The sequence below is a fragment of the Schistocerca nitens genome, chromosome 5 (genome assembly GCF_023898315.1).
Source record: "Schistocerca nitens isolate TAMUIC-IGC-003100 chromosome 5, iqSchNite1.1, whole genome shotgun sequence".
Classification (NCBI taxonomy): domain Eukaryota; kingdom Metazoa; phylum Arthropoda; class Insecta; order Orthoptera; family Acrididae; genus Schistocerca; species Schistocerca nitens.
The window spans coordinates 479,832,350-479,850,475 of NC_064618.1; the positions used below are offsets into that span (position 1 = coordinate 479,832,350).

Below are 18,126 nucleotides of genomic sequence, written 5' to 3' on the forward strand. Positions count from 1 at the left end.
AAATTAAAAGAGACCTTTGGAGAAAAGAGAACCACTTGTATGAATATCAAGAGCTCAGATGAAAAATGAGTTCTAAGAGAGGAAGGGAAAACAGAAAAGTTGAAGGGATGCATAGAGGGTCTATACAAGAACGATGTAGCTGAGAGCAATGTGTGATATGATACTGCGTGAAGTGTTTGACAGAGCACTGAAAGACCTAAGTCGAAACAAGGCCCCGGGAGTAGAAAACATTCCATTAGAACTACTGATATCAGAACTCTGCCATCTGGTGAGCAAGATGTATGTGACAGGTGAAATACCCTCAGACATCAAGAAGAAAATAATAATTCCAATCCCAAAGGAAGCAAGTGTTGACAGGTGTGAAAATTACCGGACTATCAGTTCAATAAGTCACAGCTGCAAAATACTAAAAAGAATTCTATACAGACGAATGGAGAAACTGGTAGAAACCAACCTCGAGGAAGATCCGTTTGGATTCCACAGAAATGTTGGAACACGTGAGGCAATACTGACCCTATGACTTATCTTAGAAGAAAGATTAAGGAAAGGCAAACCTACATTTCTAGCATTTGTAGACTTAGAGAAAGCTTTTGACAGTGTTGACTGGAATACCCTCTTTCAAATTCTGAAAGTGGCAGGGGTCAAATACAGGGAGCAAAAGGCTATTTACAATTTGTACAGAAACCAGATGGCAGTTATAAGAGCTGAGGGGCACGAAAGGGAAGCAGTGGTGAAGAACGGAGTGAGACAGGGTTGTAGGCTATGTCCGTTGTTATTCTATCTGTATATTGGGCAAGCAGTAAAGATGAAGCAGTAAGATGAAGAATTTGGATTAGGAATTAAAATCCATGGAGAAGAAATAAAAACTTTAAGGTTTGCCGACAACATTGCATTTCTGTCAGAGACAGCGAAGGACCTGGAAGAGCAGTTGAAAGGAATGGACAGTGTCCTGAAAGGAGGTTATAAGGTGAACATAAGCAAAAGTAAAACAAGGATAATGGAATGTAATTGAACTAAATCAGGTGATGCTGAGGGAATTGGATTAGGAAATGAGACACTTAAAGTAGTAGATGAGTTGTTCTGTTTGGGAAGCAAAATAACTGATGATGGTCGAAGCAGAGAGGATATAAAATGTAAGCTGGCAACAGCAAGGAAAGTGTTTCTGAAGGAGAGAAATTTGTTAACATCAAGTATAGATTTAAGTGCCAGGAAGTCTTTTTTGAAAGTATTTGTATTGAGTGTGCCCATGTATGGAAGTGAAACATGGATGATAAATAGTTTGCACAAGAAGAGAATAGAAGATTTTGAAATGTGGTTTTACAGAAGAATGCTGAAGATTAAATGGGTAGATCACGTAACTAATGAGGAGGTACTGAATAGAATTGGGGAGAAGAGGAATTTGTGGCACAACTTGTTTAGAAGAAGGGATTGGTTGGTAGGACATGTTCTGAGGCATCAAGGGATTATCAATTTAGTATTGGATGGAAGTGCAGAGGGTAAAAATCACAGAGGGAGACCGAGGCATGAATACACTAAACAGATTCAGAAGGATGTAGGTTGTAGTTGTTACTCGAAGATGAAGAAGCTTGCACAGGATAGAGTAGCATGGAGAGCTCCATCAAACCAGTCTCTGGAGTGAAGACCACAACAACAACAACAACTATCACTTTTGTTAACTGTGCCACTTACAATTTTTATTTAATGCACATCACCTGTTTTACTTTGAAATCACATTAAAAATTTAGTTAATATAATTACCAAGATACTATAACTTTTTTCCAGTGGTGAACCGCTGAAAAAGAAGAAACGATTAGATCCTGCTATAATAAAGCACCGAGAAGAACGTAGAAAGAAGAAATTAGAGAAACAAATCAGAAGGTTGGAAAAACATGCTCGACAACTTAAACCAATTGATGAAGTTGAGGTTCCACTGAAATTGGTTGATCAGAAAGAGTAAGTATTAGCTGACAGATGCCTTTGACATGCACATTCTTTGTATTCATGTCACTTTCAACTCCATTATTATGTACTGTTGTAAAATATGCTGTTCAGTCACAGGATGCTTAGAATTTACATTTATAAAATTCATGTTGTACTTACAAGTATTATGAAATAAATGACATATGCACATATTCATATGCCAAATTATTTGACTTATTTTTGTATGAGAAATAACTAGTAAGATTATGAATTCAGTAAATATAGTTTCTGTGATACTACAAACATGTATATTCATTTGTCACAGGTTGTATGCTCGCCCACCTCCTGAATTGACTACAGAGGAAATTGACCGGAGATCTTTACTAGTGAAAGATTGGGCTCGATACAAATACAAGCAATCATTGTATGATTTACAACAGATTGATCGGCAGTTATTTTCACAACAACAGGCCTTGGATGAGCTGCGTAAGGAGTCAGAGGAACTGTATCAAGAAGCCATTCAGGTTAGATTGAAGCATATTATTTTGAGCCAATGTAGTTAAGTTTAAAAACTATTTATTTTATGGGAGTACTATGGTCAAGTTTTGGCACACACTATTTTAATTTTCATTATAACATTTATTCATCTTAATCACAACTTTATATAATAATGACTGGATTTGATTGATCAGACAATTACTTTCAGATTATTAAAGCCTCATTACCATGAGTTACTTCCAAAAGTAGCATGAGCATAAAAACATTTTTACTTATACTACATGTTTACTTATACTATTTCGGACAAGTTACTCATTGTAACGTGTTTGTAATGACCTGAATATTACAGGCCATTCAAAACCAGTCAATCTTGTATCAATCCTATGCTAGAGATGTATGCAGCAAGAATATTATCTAAAGTTGATGATGCTTCACAGACTGCTTGCCATGTCAGATTTGTATTCAGTCTCAGGCTTTTGAAGACTTCTTCTGTCGTCATTGCTAGGAGATTGTAGTAGGCTATTAGCTACTTTATTTAGTTTGCCAAATTATGTTATAGAGATGTCATGACGTTACAGGACTATAGAGCTTCTTATGCTGCCAGGGATTATGTCTATGTTTATAACTGAAGAACATTGGTACCGATACTGAAACATTTATTGAAAAATATCATAGCAAAAAGAAGTTTCGTAAGGGATCTTTGGATTCTTGCACCAATATGCCATGAGATTTACCCCCTAATGGTATTAAAGGTTAATAAATGATTGAATTTGTACCGATACTGAAGCATTTATTCAAAAGTATCATAGCAAAAAGAAGATTCGTGAGGGACCTTTGGATTCTTGCACCAAGATGCCATGGTACTAAAGGTTAATAAATGAGTGAATTTAGGCTGAAGTGTGCAGTTCACAATTACAATCCTAAAAGTAAAAATAATTTCCATTTAGGTTTTGTGCCCTGCCTAGGATTCAAAATAGTATTTAATATTCTGGTGCAAAAGCCATAGCAGTGTCATAAGAATGTTAACTCATGTCAATAGGCTAAATGTTCTTAAACCTTGGGCTTCAAGTGGCATCAGTTTATCAAGGAAACTAAGAGAGGACTTTATTTAGCTTAAAGGAATGTTCATTAATTTATTCATTCATGCACTACTAGCTTGTGAGCTATCGCCTTTTTCCTTGGTTTTGCTGCAGCTGAAGGTGTATGTTTTTGGACATCTCTGTGCAAGTGTGTAATGCAAGAGATTGTGTACTTCACTGAAAAAACAGTGGTAGTTCAGAAGCTCCTGGAATGTTTTCAGCTGTTACATGTGTCTATAAGCTACAAACTAATCAACGACAGGAGACTAGTTCGCATCATTTTTGTTCATCATCAATGTTTTTTTCATTTGTACCACTTCGTCAAGTAAGTGGCAACGTCTTGTTTCTCTGCTTTTAATCTGCAATAACTGGATAGTGAACTAAATGCAATCATATCCAGCATTTCTCATTTAATTATTTAATGATTTTCAGAAATACATACTATATCTACATGACAAACTGCCTATTGGCTTCTGTCTCGGGTTCTTCGGCCGACGTTCATCTAATGATTTTTCTGACGTTTTGCCAGCATGAGTGGCTGGCATTGTCAAAGCTTCACCCTCCATTGCCAGCAATGGAGCTTTGACAATGCCAGCCATTCGTGCTTGCGAAACGTCAGAAAAATCATTAGATGAACGTCGGCCGAAGAACCTGAGACAGAAGCCAATAGGCAGTTTGTCAACAAGTGGCCACGAAAGCCTCAACAATTTTGTACATCTACATGATTCATTGGCAGTAGTTCTTCTGAACAAATCTTAGATTAATTTTAATTCTTTAATGAGTCAAAGTAACAAAATTACTTTAATCCTCTATTATTTTGACTAGTTCTGGACTTAAATTATGAATGACACAAACTACCCTTTATATTTTAGTCTTAACTCATAGAGTTCACCCTAAAACAGGTGTTGCCATCAAACACTTCCCTTTTCCAGTGATATACTGGAAATGGCTAGTAAATCCTCACTTGCTGATAGGAGCAGCAGAAATCAAACCTAAGCTTGATTCAGTAACTGACAGAATCAGTTGTTCTAACTCACCGGCAACCTGCTTCATAAGTACTTTCAGTTTCGGCATATTTCATAATTTTCTTTTTCAGAGATATTGCTTTTGATATTGTACTTCCTTGTCCCTTCTGAACTATTTACACCAATTTACTCATCTATTCTGATTAAAACGATAGCAGTTACAAACATTTGCCGCACTTTCAATGCATTCTTACAGTACTTACATTCTCTTCTTCTCTGTTTTTAGTGTCATCATCTGTACTTTCTTTCTGTGCTATTCTTTTAACAACATCCCATATTTCTTTTAATTTATTTTATGACCTGCCAGTTTCATATATGCACACTGCTCAAATTTCTTGTATAGCATTTATTTTAAACCTATGAAAATGGTAGGTTGCTATTCACCTTAAATATGATATGTTGAGTTACAGACAGGCACAAGACTGAGCTGTTGACCAAAGTGTTGTCATTTATTTGATCCCCTGTGTGTTTGAATCACTTTGATACATGCTGTGCTCCAATGTTTCCATGATGTTTCATGGTATCATAAATTATTATCTTTTTGATAAAAAGTTTTTCAGAAACAATTACAAATTAATTGATAAATGTGATGAATTTAGCGTGTAAAAAAAAGATCACACTGTAATGAATAAGTCATTACAAGTGGGAATTTGTGCCAGACTGGGACTTGAGCCAGGCTTTCGTGCTTTTTGCGAGCAGTCGCCATACCCATTAGAATATCTACACCTCCATGCCTGATTCAAAATTTCATTGTCACTGATTCTTCCACCTATGATTTCTAAACATTACGACCAACAGGTTCTCCCGCATTGTATGTGGAAATGCCTAGGAGCACTGGAGGAAAAGAATTTGTGGATGACCGGCTCTACCTGGTTTCACTTCAAGTAATTACATCTTCATTTATTTCATCACTATTGACATACTTTTTTTCACTTCAATTCATAAATACCCCAAGGGGCAGGGTGAGCCATGTTACTCTACTGGCTCTATTCTCCAAGAGCTGTTTTTCTCTAGTATCCCGTGGGAAAAACTCTAGTAGTAATGTACAGAAATCATTGGTGGAAATGTCTGAATCAATGAGAGTTTGAGTCAGGCTCAGATAAAGTAATAGGTAAAGGGCCTCCTTGTAAACAGCAGGAAATCATGGTCTGAGTATCAGTCTGGCACAAATTTCAAGTAGTTGTGACATATTCATTACACTGTAGGTTGATCATTTCTGTATTGTTGTCAATGATATCATTCCATGTCATGCATCACTAATTTCATCACTATCAACCTATTTTGTTGCATTTAATTCATGTAAGAGCTGTGATATGTTGTGGTAGTATCATCTTGAGCTAGTCAAGTGGTAAAATTTATGTAGCTGTCACTTCTTTACATTACATGTTTTAAAGTGATGCTAAACCAGGAAGATTCCTTTTTTGTTTGACAGATGGAACATTTTATTATACATAAATATGAAAGTTCCTCCCTTCAGTTTACTGGATCTACATGAATATACAGATAGTTGACAATCTCCTGCATTAAGATTTTCTAGTATTATGTTACCTCAGCTAGGTCAAGACAACATTAAACATTCATTCACTATTGCAATTCCTCATATTAAAATATAGACAAGTGTGTCTTTTTTAGTCCTCTCAGTTTGTGAGACTGAATTTTTTATGTAATAAATCTGTAGTACAACTGTCTGGAACTCTTGTGTTTGTAATAGCGTCTTCCTCAGCGTAATGATTTTTTGAAGCACAGAGAATTGATCTTTTCATGCTGGCCCTCATTGCTCAAATTTTTTCTGTGTTCTGGCTCTTTCAGAAAATTTCTTATTCAGATTTGCATTTATTGAGAGTAAAAGAATGCTGTTGTCATTCACAACCTGAGAGAATCAGATATAAGTTCTTCAGTAACCGCAATACTTCACAATTTTATTAAGTTATGGCCTAAATTTCCAAAAATACCTCTGCATTCACCTGTGTGGTGTTACCAGAAAGTGCTCATTTGTTCACTGTCTTTGTTACATGAAAAATGATGTGGGAGCAATAAAGTATTATGTGACCAACCATCAGAAATAAAAAATTTATGAGATATGACAGGGGAAATCTTCAAATTAAGGCCAGTTGCTACGCTAAAATTATTTCCTTTCAAGCTGAACAAGGAGAAAATGGATATAGTGTAATTAAAAATCAGTACATTATTCCTGAATCATAACTGAAAAAAAAATACACACAAAATGTCATTGTAAATATCGGAACCTTGTATTTTCAAATTCCCAATGCTTGAGCCAGAATATTACTCACAATTTGCAGTTGTTGTGGTAACATGACAACAACATAGTAATTGTTGCTACACAATGAAATATACTCAAAATTTCAATCTGGATGTCCCAACTGTTTATGATAGTGTTTACAGAGGTAGCATATTTTAATATGCTGCACTTTACATTCATTGGCTAATTTGTGATGAGCTGTAAATTGATGTCTGTAAACATCAAGCCTAGAGGAAAATTGTTTCCTGTTAGTTCATTTTATATGAATTATTCTTCTGATAATGAAAATTCTAAGAAAGAAACAGCAAAGATGAAGAAAGGCAACCAGTTACCTTTAATGGAGTATTGGATGATGTGACTAAATTTAGGAGTAACAGAAATGAGATAAGTAACAAATTTGCTATCAAAATTGGGGACTGTATGATAGAGGAAGTGTCACTTTAAAACTAAAGTAATAATCATGGATGAGCAAGAGGGATGTAAGAATCAGAGCAGCACATCAAAAAGAACATGTATCACCATAGGAAGTTTACTAGTATTAACATAGACCTTAATTTGAGAAAGTAATTTCTGAGAATGTATGCCTGAAGCACAGCATTGTACAGAAGTGAATCATGGACTATGGGAAAACTGGAAAATAAGAGAGTCAAAAGGTTTGCATGGTGGTGTTACAGAAAATGCTGAAAATAATGTAGATGGTGAAATGATAAATCAGGAAGGTGTCTATAGAATGGCAAATACAGAGTAGAAGAAGGATAATACTATGAAAAGGATAGACTACCAAATAGATGAGATGTTCAGTTGCAGACAGGCACAACAAAAAAGCAGCTATACATTTGAGCTTTCAGTCAAAAGGCCTTCTTTTAAAGTAGAAAGCACACACACATTCTTGCAAGCACAACTCATACACACATGACCACTGTGTCTAGCCTCTGAGGCCAGAGTGTGAGTGACTGTCCCTGCTGGGGGAAGCAATTCATGGGGGGGGGGAGGAGGGGGGACATGACGACTAAGGAGGAGGCTGGGGTAACTAGGGGGAGGGATTGTAGGGCTGGGGTGAAGGAGGGTGTATTGCTGCTTGTGGGAAGAACAGAGTAGGGCATCTACAACGTCTCACATTCCCACTGTTCAGCCAAAAAGGAGCATTCCTCTCATTAGTCAGTGCCACCCAAGACTGGAACAACTCAATCACATTCTCTGCCAGCGTTTTGACTACCTGTTGTCATGTCCAGAAATGAGGAATATCATACGCATCCTTCTTCCCACCCCTCCCACAGTGGCATTCCACTGTCAACCAAACCTATGGAATATCATTGTCTGCCCCCTTGTTCATTCCTGCTCCCAATCCATTGCTTGTGGCATATATACCTGCAATAGACCTAAATGCGTGACAGGTCTCATACATTCTTCCACCAATCTGGTCACAGGCATCGCTTACCCCTTGAAAGGCTGGGCCACCTGTGAAAGACATCAAGTGATCTACAAACTAAGCTGTAACCACTGTGCTGCTCTCCCATAAGCATGACAACCAACAAACTGTCTTTCGGCATGAATGACCATCGACAAACTGTGGCAAAAAGAAAACTGAACCATACGGTTGCAGAACACGCTGCTTGACACAACGTGCTTCACTTCAATGACTGCTTCAAAGCATGCACCATCTGGATCCTTCCTAACAAAACGATTTTTATGAATTGCCCAGGTGGGAATTTTCTCTGCAGTGTATCATATACCACATTCCTGTAACCCCTTTGGCCTTAGCATTCACTAATCTGTATTCTCTATCCCCTTCCCTGCTCCCACTCCAGCACTACACAGCCTTTTATTCCACCTGCACACTAACTAGTCCTTTCCCCCTCTTCCACTTCTCTCATTTTTCACTCCACCTACCCTCCCTCCCCCTCACCCTGCCTCCCCCATACCTTTCAACTACAAATAGCAGCCTACCTGTTCCCTCTATTTCCCTGCAAGCTCACAAAAGCAGCACTAAACTCTTCCCCACCCCTACCCTGCTGCCCCTCCCCCTCCCCACCACAGTCTCTACCTTGCCCCCAGCACCCACAGATCGCTTCCCCCATCAGATGCAGTTGCTTGCAGTCCACCTCAGTGGCCAGAGACAGTGATCATGCGGGTGTGGGTTGTTCTTGCGTGAACGTTTCTGTGCTTTGTACTTTAGGAAAAGGCCCTTTTGGCTAAACACTCAACTTTTCATTGTGCTTATCTGCAACTCAGCGTCTCTTCTATATGGTGAGAAGCAATCTATCCTTTTCATAACATTTTCATTATTCCACACTGGATTTTCCATTGTTTTAATAGAAGGAACAGAACAATAGAATTTGGGTTAAGAAATCAGGAATAAATTCCATGGTGCCACTGGATGAGAGGCAAAAAAATGTAGAGGAAGACAGAATATATTCGACAAATAAAGTAGGTTGCTACGTATAAGTGCTACATAGAGCTGAAAATATTGGCGTCTCCCACCAGTTTGCTGCAGGTAGATGCTCCCTTTCCTCATCTCTCTCTTCTCTCTCTCTCTCTCTCTCTCTTTCTCTCTCTCTCTCTCTTTCTCTCTCTCTCTCTCTCTCTCTCTCTCTCTCTCTCTCTCTTTTTTACGGAGAAATGAAAAGGTATTTATTCTCATAACTTACTGCTACCATCCCATGGCTTAGCATTTCTCTATTTCACTACCCAGTTTCCTCCATGAAACACTCCAGTTCAGCAAAATGGGAAACAAAATTGGTGAAAATTTCATTTCATTGTTCTTTTTTAATGTACTTTATGTTTTTATTCAATTGTATAGAAAGTAAACTAAAAACTATCAGTTTTATGCACTGTTAGTTCAAATTTGATGTGAAATATGCACATTTGTTGCTATTCATGCCTCCAACCACACATTTTAATTATATTTTTGTTGCAGATTGACCCAGCATTGCTTCCTTTCACTAAGAAAGGCCCAGTGCTTACTCCGCCAATTAAAGATTATGAAAGTCCTGATGGAGAGTATATTGATACGTCAAAGAAATGGGGGAAAACATAAACAGTGTCATGGATTACTTGACTGATGGACATTTAGTTTGGTGCAAATAACTGTCGTGGTCAATAGAATCTTTTATTGTAACTCTGTTAGGCAGCATGTTCTTATTTTATGAAGAATTAGAACCTGCAGTGTATTTTCCATGGGGATTTTTAAGGTTTTGTTAAGTTCATGTTATTTAAGGTTGCAAAATATCTAGGTAAAACTGAAATTTTAAAACTACCAGTCTCATTTATAACTTTACTAAACGTTAAGACTCAATTTTGTTTGGAACAGAGAGGCACTTACCATATTATGGAAGATGCATAGTCTGTCATAAGCAGAAAATTTAGTTCTAAATTTTGTCATTCACATTTGCATAATAAATTTCAACATGAAATTGAATTTGTGTTTTAGCTGCATTAAGGTGTGATATAGAGTACTCAATATAATGGAACAAAGAAAATAAAAATAATGTATTTATTAAACATTAGTTATAAAATAATGCATATAAAAAATAATACAAGTTTTGTAACACAAAGTAAATGAATGATCTGCCATCTCCGGTTTGCTTATCATTTAAACAAAATGAAGTTTGCAATAATGTGTTTTGTGCTAAAGTTGAATATTTCAGTTTTTGTTACTACATTTTCTACTGAGTATAGCTATTGTTTGTAGTGCTAGTAAGTACAAAGTTCACTCTATCACAGTCTTTAAGCTATCTATGCAAGTGCATATACAGGCACACAGGATTCATTTTAATTCCTAATGTTGTATAACAAGCTCCTTGAAACTTACTTATTGGAATTTGAAAATAGAATGCCATGTAATAGGCTTATATGTGGAAGCACCATAAACTGAGTGGACATGAAGCTCATTTTGGTATGCTGCTCAAGGCAATATGATCTACATACCACTGAGACTAGCTTATCCTTTATAGAAATCTGCATGTGAAAATGAGATAATTCAGTATGATTTTCTACAGCCTATCTGTTAATATATTATTATTTATTTTATTGTAAAATCTTATAGCCTACTTATTCCATTACTGGTAGCCCTTAAACTAATCTGGTACATTCCATAACACATTATGCACTCTCTGAAAACAGTGAAAATATTTTGTAGGTAAAATGCACTGGCACAGTAGCTGTCAGATTAGTACGTGAGGAAATTTGAACATTGCATTAGTAGCTAACATTTTACAAAATAAGGACAGTATTAGCAGAATATAAAAACAGTGTAGATTATATATGGCAAATATGCACACAAAATGGTTATCACATTGTTTAAAGATGCCATGCAAATTTAAACTTGAAGCTAAACCACTCATGTGTATCACCCTTCAGTGTTCCAAAGCTCTCTCTACAAACACACTGAGAATTACACATTTCAAATTTGCTTTTGCTAATACAGTTTAGATTTCTGTTCCTCCTTGTTGTATTGTACTGATTGTATTGTTAATGAAGTAAATGTACTTGCATGAAAGCTTTTAGTGACATTTTCCAGATTGATAAATGTAAGAGTAAAATGTCCCTTCATATTTCCCTTCCCAGTTGTTAAAGCAGATTTCAAGAAGGCATTTGTGCCTGTGCTTAGCTTTATACAGGATGTAGGTAAACAAAAATTGTTTACAATGCTCCACAGTGGTGTAGGTGAAGTTGAAATGAGCAAATTGATACAGGACATTTTTGATCCATCAAGACAGGAAACAGCCTCAAATTGGTTCGCAGTAGCCACCTAAGCTACAGGGCATGCGCATTGCTTGAAATTTTGGCAAAAGTCATTCCTGAATATTAAAAACCCCATGTTCTTGCACTTATGCAATGTAAGATTGACACAGGGGTAAATTTTACCCCATAACATTGTTAATTTTAACAGCATATAATTAACAATTAAATTATTTTGATTGTTCGGCCTTCTTACTATGAAACTACTGTGCTAGTAAGAGTTACATTTTGATTGAATTGTAAATGTAATTAGCTTTATTTCTTTCATTAAACCCATGGGAATGTTAATCATATATTTTGTAAGCACATGGACAAGGGGTATAACTTATTCTTGGACAACTAGGCAGAAGATCATGTGAGCCAAAAGATCACGATGAGTACACATGTTTTAGCAGAGGGGGTTCAAAAATGGTTCAAATGGCTCTGAGCACTATGGGACTTAACATCTGAGGTCATTAGTCCCCTAGAACTTAGAACTACTTAAACCTAACTAACCTAAGGACATCACTCACATCCATGCCCGAGGCAGGATTCGAACCTGCAACCGTAGCAGTCGCGCGGTTCCAGACTGTAGCGCCTAGAACCGCTCGGCCACTCTGGCCGGCTAGCAGGGGTGGGTTTTGTAGGTTAATTTAAGGTTGTTTCTTGGATTGATAGACCACAAATGTGTTATATTATTTTGTTTGTCTCCACTTCACCTACACCACTGTCGTGTGTTCGAAACAATTATCATCTGTACCCTGCATGTTACAATCTAATATTTCTGTAACATATGAATGATTTTGATTATTGCCACAAACAATTTGAGACCCACGGGCCAACATGCCATCTTAAGATACTATTACAGCATTCAGACTGGTAGTTCTTTCATCATTATTATGTCAACAATTCTAAAATTAGTGTATTGCACACACAGAGCTCTTCATGAGATACATTTTACTGTGTGGGGAAAAACACTTCAGTTGGAAGCAGCTATTGTTTAAAATTACTCGCTACTTACATTAATTAAGGAAACTTTTTCCAAAATGTGATGAAAATGTCATTGAATTTCTTTTCAATTAATATTAGGAGTATCTGGTCCCACAAAAAGATATTGATACCAAGTTTTTGTACTTGTGTAGAATTATGACTGCAATCAAAAAACATAGTTGCATTAATATGGACATGAAGAGTATAACCCAATGACTGTTTCTAATTTAGATTCAGCATCTATATCCACTACAATACCACATCCTCAATGTTACATTAAACAGAAATAAACTATTGCATGTGTGTTACACTACCCTGCAGTGACCAGTAATAGCTATACTAAATGAATATATAGGCTACACAGTTTTAATTCTGCAGAATACCTCTTCTGTGTCAATGCTCTGTATCTAGAAATAACAGTATCACAACAAATTCCATATTAATAATCATATTTAATATACAAACTTAGATACGTATTAGAAATTTTCTGTAATTTACATATTAAAATGTGCTCCTCTATTGATTAATACTTTTTGTGCAGTATGTGCAATACTGCACAACATATTTTGTACATTTGTTCATTGTACACTTTAGGCCAGTGACCCACATACTCAGGACACCTGCTTATTCAGTGCAAAATGTAATCATTAACACATCAGCTGATAATTTACTTGAACCCACCTTGAAAGTTTAATACAACTGAATACAGAAACACATAAAAACAATTACCTCACTTCCTCCATCTGCCCTTACTAGGAATTTCAGCACTGGTAGCATTCATGTATCAAATGATATCTCCTTTCAAGAAATATATGTGAATATAAATAATTGGTTTTATTACCACTAACTACTTCTGCTCTGAAGTTGTGTCACTGAACACTTTATAACATCCAGACCAATCTAATTCACAGATCACACTTTCAACTGGTTTCAAATTCCACTCATTGCAACAGCAGTGTCAGTATCAGCAGAATGTGTACTCTCGTTTGCAGATAGGACAATTATCAGAGGTCTTGAGGCACAGTCGTAAGCACTCTGCGTGGAACATGTGCTGGCAGGGTGTAACACGTGCTCTGCGTGGCATAGGACTGAGGCAGACAGCACACACATCATCATGTGCAGCCAGCTCTTCTGGTAAAGCAGGCCTGAAACGCATCAGAACTGCCTGTTCAGCACGCAGCTGCCGCAGTGGACCCAGCCAGAGCTCCCGAAGTCGCAGGTGCACGTTGAAGTACAACGCAAATACGACCAACCGTACCCAGCCTGTAAAAGATGCGATGTTTAGATAACTGGGTATTATATGATAACCTACATCATAACTCCCATAAAGCACTATCTCTCTCTCTCTCTCTCTCTCTCTCTCTCACACACACACACACACACACACACACACACACACACTTGGAAAACAATTGCAAAATGTCAGTTTGCCAAAAGAATTTATCAGGTCACAACTGGCACATTCCACTTACATCGAAGTACACAGAATGCTAGAAAGATTGTTAGTCTAAAGAGTAGGGGAATCGTATGCTGAAATACTCAAGGGAAAAAAACGAATTTCGTACAAATGACCCAAAATACACACATTATAATATGCACCTACAGCAGCAGTGCCTTGGAAAAGGTACTTTACTTTTTTGTCCCCAAAAATATAACTTATGTTAAAGTAAATCAAATGTCCACAGTTTCACACGTGCTTAAGATGTTATTTCATTTTTCAGTCTCAGTACATGATAATAGTCATCTTAACTCATCTGTAAGGTGATCCTTTCCAGCTTACTTCCTTAGTCACCATAGTCACAAACATAAAATACTTAATTTTTACTTAATTCATGGTCTGCTAAAGAAACCAAAATGTATATTGCCTGAATGACCACAGATTTTGATTTTTAGGTACAACATGTTGCAGCAAAAATTTCACTAAAAAGACAGTTTATTAAAAAGTTTTTGGATTACTTTTCTTTTCTCACTTCTTCATAGTATTCCAATGAAGAAGCCACAACACAGAAATACAGTTAAAAAATTAAATAACATAAACACAAAGATCAGTACTAGAATGCAACAAATGGTATATTTATTGTGAACACTGTAAGAGTTTTATACAGAAGTTTATTGATTCTTGCATGAAAAGGACCTATAATGTGTCTGCTGCAAATTGCAGCCCAAACAGTAACTTTGGGAGAATGAAGTGGTTTCACTTCACACAAATGAGGATTTTCAGAACCCTACAATCGTCAGTTTTGATTATTGATGAATGCATTCCAATGAAAGTGTGCATCATCTGTGAACCAGATCAAACTGGTCATTGCCAGAATATGGTTCACAAAGTTGTATCTTATCACACAGCAGGTGTGGCTGTGACCTAGCAACTTTGGATTTTGGATGGAAACATGTAGATTGTTTCTCAGTATTGCATGCATGCTAGAACTTTCTGACCAGTTTCTGCTGCAACTCTTCAGATGGATTTCCTTTGATGTTGCTGAATAAGCCTAGGAACTAGGGCAAGATTTTCAGAAGTAATTACAATTGTCCTGGGGCTAACATTCCCAATTAGATCATCAGCCATGCTGCCTGTCTGTTCAATTTGGGGAAGAGCTTGTGACAGAACTTACCTGGATTTTGTGGTCTTATTCTCAGTAGCACAAATCTTGATCATCGCAAAGTTAAAAATCTAATTCATTGTGGGAGGGCGTTTGTTCATTGATATACATGGTACCATATTTTGGATGTCATTTACGCACACATTTTATTTGCTTCAGAAATCAGTTATTAATAATGGTGACCAGTTTTTACACTATGAACAGTAAGTAACAAAGTCTTCATTCAGCATGCATGATCATATTGTTGAAGTTTTTAAATTATGACAAAAAATGAACAGTTCACAGTTATCTAAAAACAACACAATTCTAAACTACCACAGTCCTTTAGCAATTTGTTAAAGACAGTTATACTTCGGTGATACATTTAAGTGAGTCCGTCACACAAATTACTGAATCCAACAATAGTTCACTCCACTGACAATTACATTTCACACTTTTGGTCATTATAATGCAGTTCATTTCAAATGTTCATTAATTTAGGTTACAAAAAATCTCTCTTGAGTAATTAAATATTAAAGTTCTTTAGTTTTGTGGTTTCAAGTATGCATATTCTCGTGTACAAGGTACTGGTAATTGTGGTGTGAGTCAAGCAATGAGGATGCATTCAACATAGATATTACTCATTAGACTTCAAACTACAGATTTATTGTTTCATGACTGGATGGTCTTATAAAGATTGTTATTTTGAAAATTACATAATGGTTTAAAATTTTGCTGCATTGAAATTTGCTTATTTTTGATGAGCTATAAGAACTAACAGAATTTTGAATTTAACAAAAATGGTGCTGGTTACTAATTTAGAAAAGTGTATGGGTACTACTGTTCTTCTGCAATGTGAATTCCCCTCATGTAGATGTATTAGTGCCATATTGCCAATCATTGTAAATTACACTGATGTGCAAAAGTGATGGGATGGTTATATGCACATACACAGACAGTGCTAGTATCATACACACAAGGTATAAAAAGGCAGCGCATTGGCAGAGGTGTCATTTGTACTCAGGCAATTCCTGTGAGCAGGTTTCCAACAGATTATGTCCTCACGACGGGAATTAATGGACTTCAAAGTGGAATGGGAGTTGGAGCTACATGCATGCGACATTCCGTTTCTGAAATCATTAGGGAAGTCAATATTCTGAGATCCACAGCATCAAGAGTACAAGAGTATGCTAGGAATATCAGATTTCAGGCATTGCCTCTCACCATCGACAACGCAGTGGTTGATGGCCCTCACTTAATGACTGAGAGCAGTGACATTTGCATAGAGTTGTTAGTGCTAACGAGCAAGCAACACTACATTAAATAACAGCTCAAATCAGTTTGGGACATATGACAAATGTATCCATTATGATAGAGCGGTGAAATGTGGCAGTAATGGGCTATGGCAGCAGGCAACCAACACAAGTGCCTTTTCTAACAGCATGACATTGCCTGCAGCACCTCTTCTGCATTCGTGGCCACATCAGTTGGGCCCTAAATGACTGGAAATCCATAGCATGGTTAGATGTCTCCCAATTTCTGTTGGTAAGAACTGACAGTAGGGTTTGAGTGTGATGCAGACCCCACAAAGCTGTGGACCAAAGTTGTCAACAGGGCAGTGTGCAAGCTGGTGGTGGCTCCATGATGATGTGGGCTGTGTTTACATTGAATGGACTAGATCCACTGATCCATCAGAACCAGTCCTTGACTCAAAATGGTAATGTTTGGCTACACGGAAACAATCTGCAGCCATTCATGGGGCCTTCACATTCCCAAACAATGATGTAATACTCCCAATTATTCATAATTGCTTTGAAGAGCATTTTGGACAGTTCGAGTTAATGATTTGGTCCTACAGATCACCCAACATGAATCCCATAGAACATTTATGGGACATAATGAGGATGTCAATTCAGGCACCAAATCCTGCACCAGCAGCACTTTCGCAAGTGTGGACAGCTGTGGTTCAATATTTCTGCGGGGGACCTCCAACAACTTGTTGAATCCATGCCACATCAAGGTGCTGCACTAAACCAAGCAAAAGGAGGTCCATCACAATATTAGGAGCTATCCCATGGCTTTTGTCATCTCAGTGTACATGAAATTATTAATTAGTGACTTAATTAATGTTGGATGTCAAACTGTGCAGAAAAATTAAGGTAACAAAAGTAGGTAGTCAAAGTCCTGAATCTGACAGTGATTTTGATGAAATCTGTGAAGAAAAGTGGTACTAGTTCAGAATTTCAAGTTTAATTACTGTAGAAGACAATTAGTTTTAGGTAATTTAAAGTACTTTACAGGAAAGCGGGAATGCTTAACGTTCAAATTGTGTTTGTTACTTTCCTCAAATCTAATCATTAGCTCATAGGTTTTTTTGTGCATGTAATGAACTGTAATCCTAACTACAATTAACTGTAACTTTTAATTGAAAGTGTTGTAATGAAAACTAATTACTCAAATGGTACCAGAACGTGTATAACAATAATCTGAATAATGAACTGCAGTGAAATCTAGTCTAATTAAGAACTTAAGATTTTTAAGTGAGCACTGCATATTACTAGGAAGACATACTGAAATTAGGATAAAACTTTGTGAAAAATTGGTAATTTTTTTGGATTAGAAAAACAAAACTGGTGGGAAGAACCCGCATTGCTATGCCATAAGTTTATGAATGGTTTTCACGTCAGATGTTTTTGGAACATTAAGTCATGTTTGAAAACTGCACCTTGTTGTCATAATACTGTTTTCTAACCTGTGATACTCTAGTACCAGAAACACATCTTGTTCAATGGAATACATGATTTCAAACTCTTTGTTCAGTATACTAACCTTCTTTGACATTTTAACAGGTGAACTGATCACACTGAGCTTCAGAGTACTATTTTTAGGCACAATGAATTGAAATTACAATGCCGTCTGTTAGCAGAAACTTCTGTGTAAGATTCTTTCAACTTTCACAATAAACTTACCGCTTGTTGCATTTTTCTTTCAGTCTTTGTTTTCAAGTTACTTACTTTTAAAATCAGGAAGCACTTCATTGGACACCTGCTATTTTG

General features: G+C 36.7%; 2 protein-coding genes across 4 annotated transcripts in view; one reads left to right on the top strand and one right to left on the bottom strand.

The window, feature by feature from the left end:
* LOC126259387 (prefoldin subunit 3-like) overlaps nucleotides 1-10,200 on the top strand; it is a 40,507-nt gene extending 30,307 nt beyond the window's left edge. The window contains exons 3-5 of the mRNA XM_049956140.1: nucleotides 1,783-1,953; nucleotides 2,246-2,444; nucleotides 9,700-10,200. Coding sequence (XP_049812097.1) covers nucleotides 1,783-1,953; nucleotides 2,246-2,444; nucleotides 9,700-9,819 — 490 coding nt within the window. The 3' untranslated portion in view covers nucleotides 9,820-10,200. The remainder of the gene's footprint in view (nucleotides 1-1,782; nucleotides 1,954-2,245; nucleotides 2,445-9,699) is intronic.
* A 61-nt stretch (nucleotides 10,201-10,261) lies between these two features.
* The window catches only part of LOC126259386 (uncharacterized), a 229,236-nt gene continuing 221,371 nt past the window's right edge, over nucleotides 10,262-18,126 (bottom strand). For all 3 annotated transcript variants that reach the window (XM_049956137.1, XM_049956138.1, XM_049956139.1), the window contains exon 7: nucleotides 10,262-13,754. In XM_049956137.1, the coding sequence (XP_049812094.1) occupies nucleotides 13,456-13,754 (299 nt within the window). In that variant the 3' untranslated portion in view covers nucleotides 10,262-13,455. The remainder of the gene's footprint in view (nucleotides 13,755-18,126) is intronic.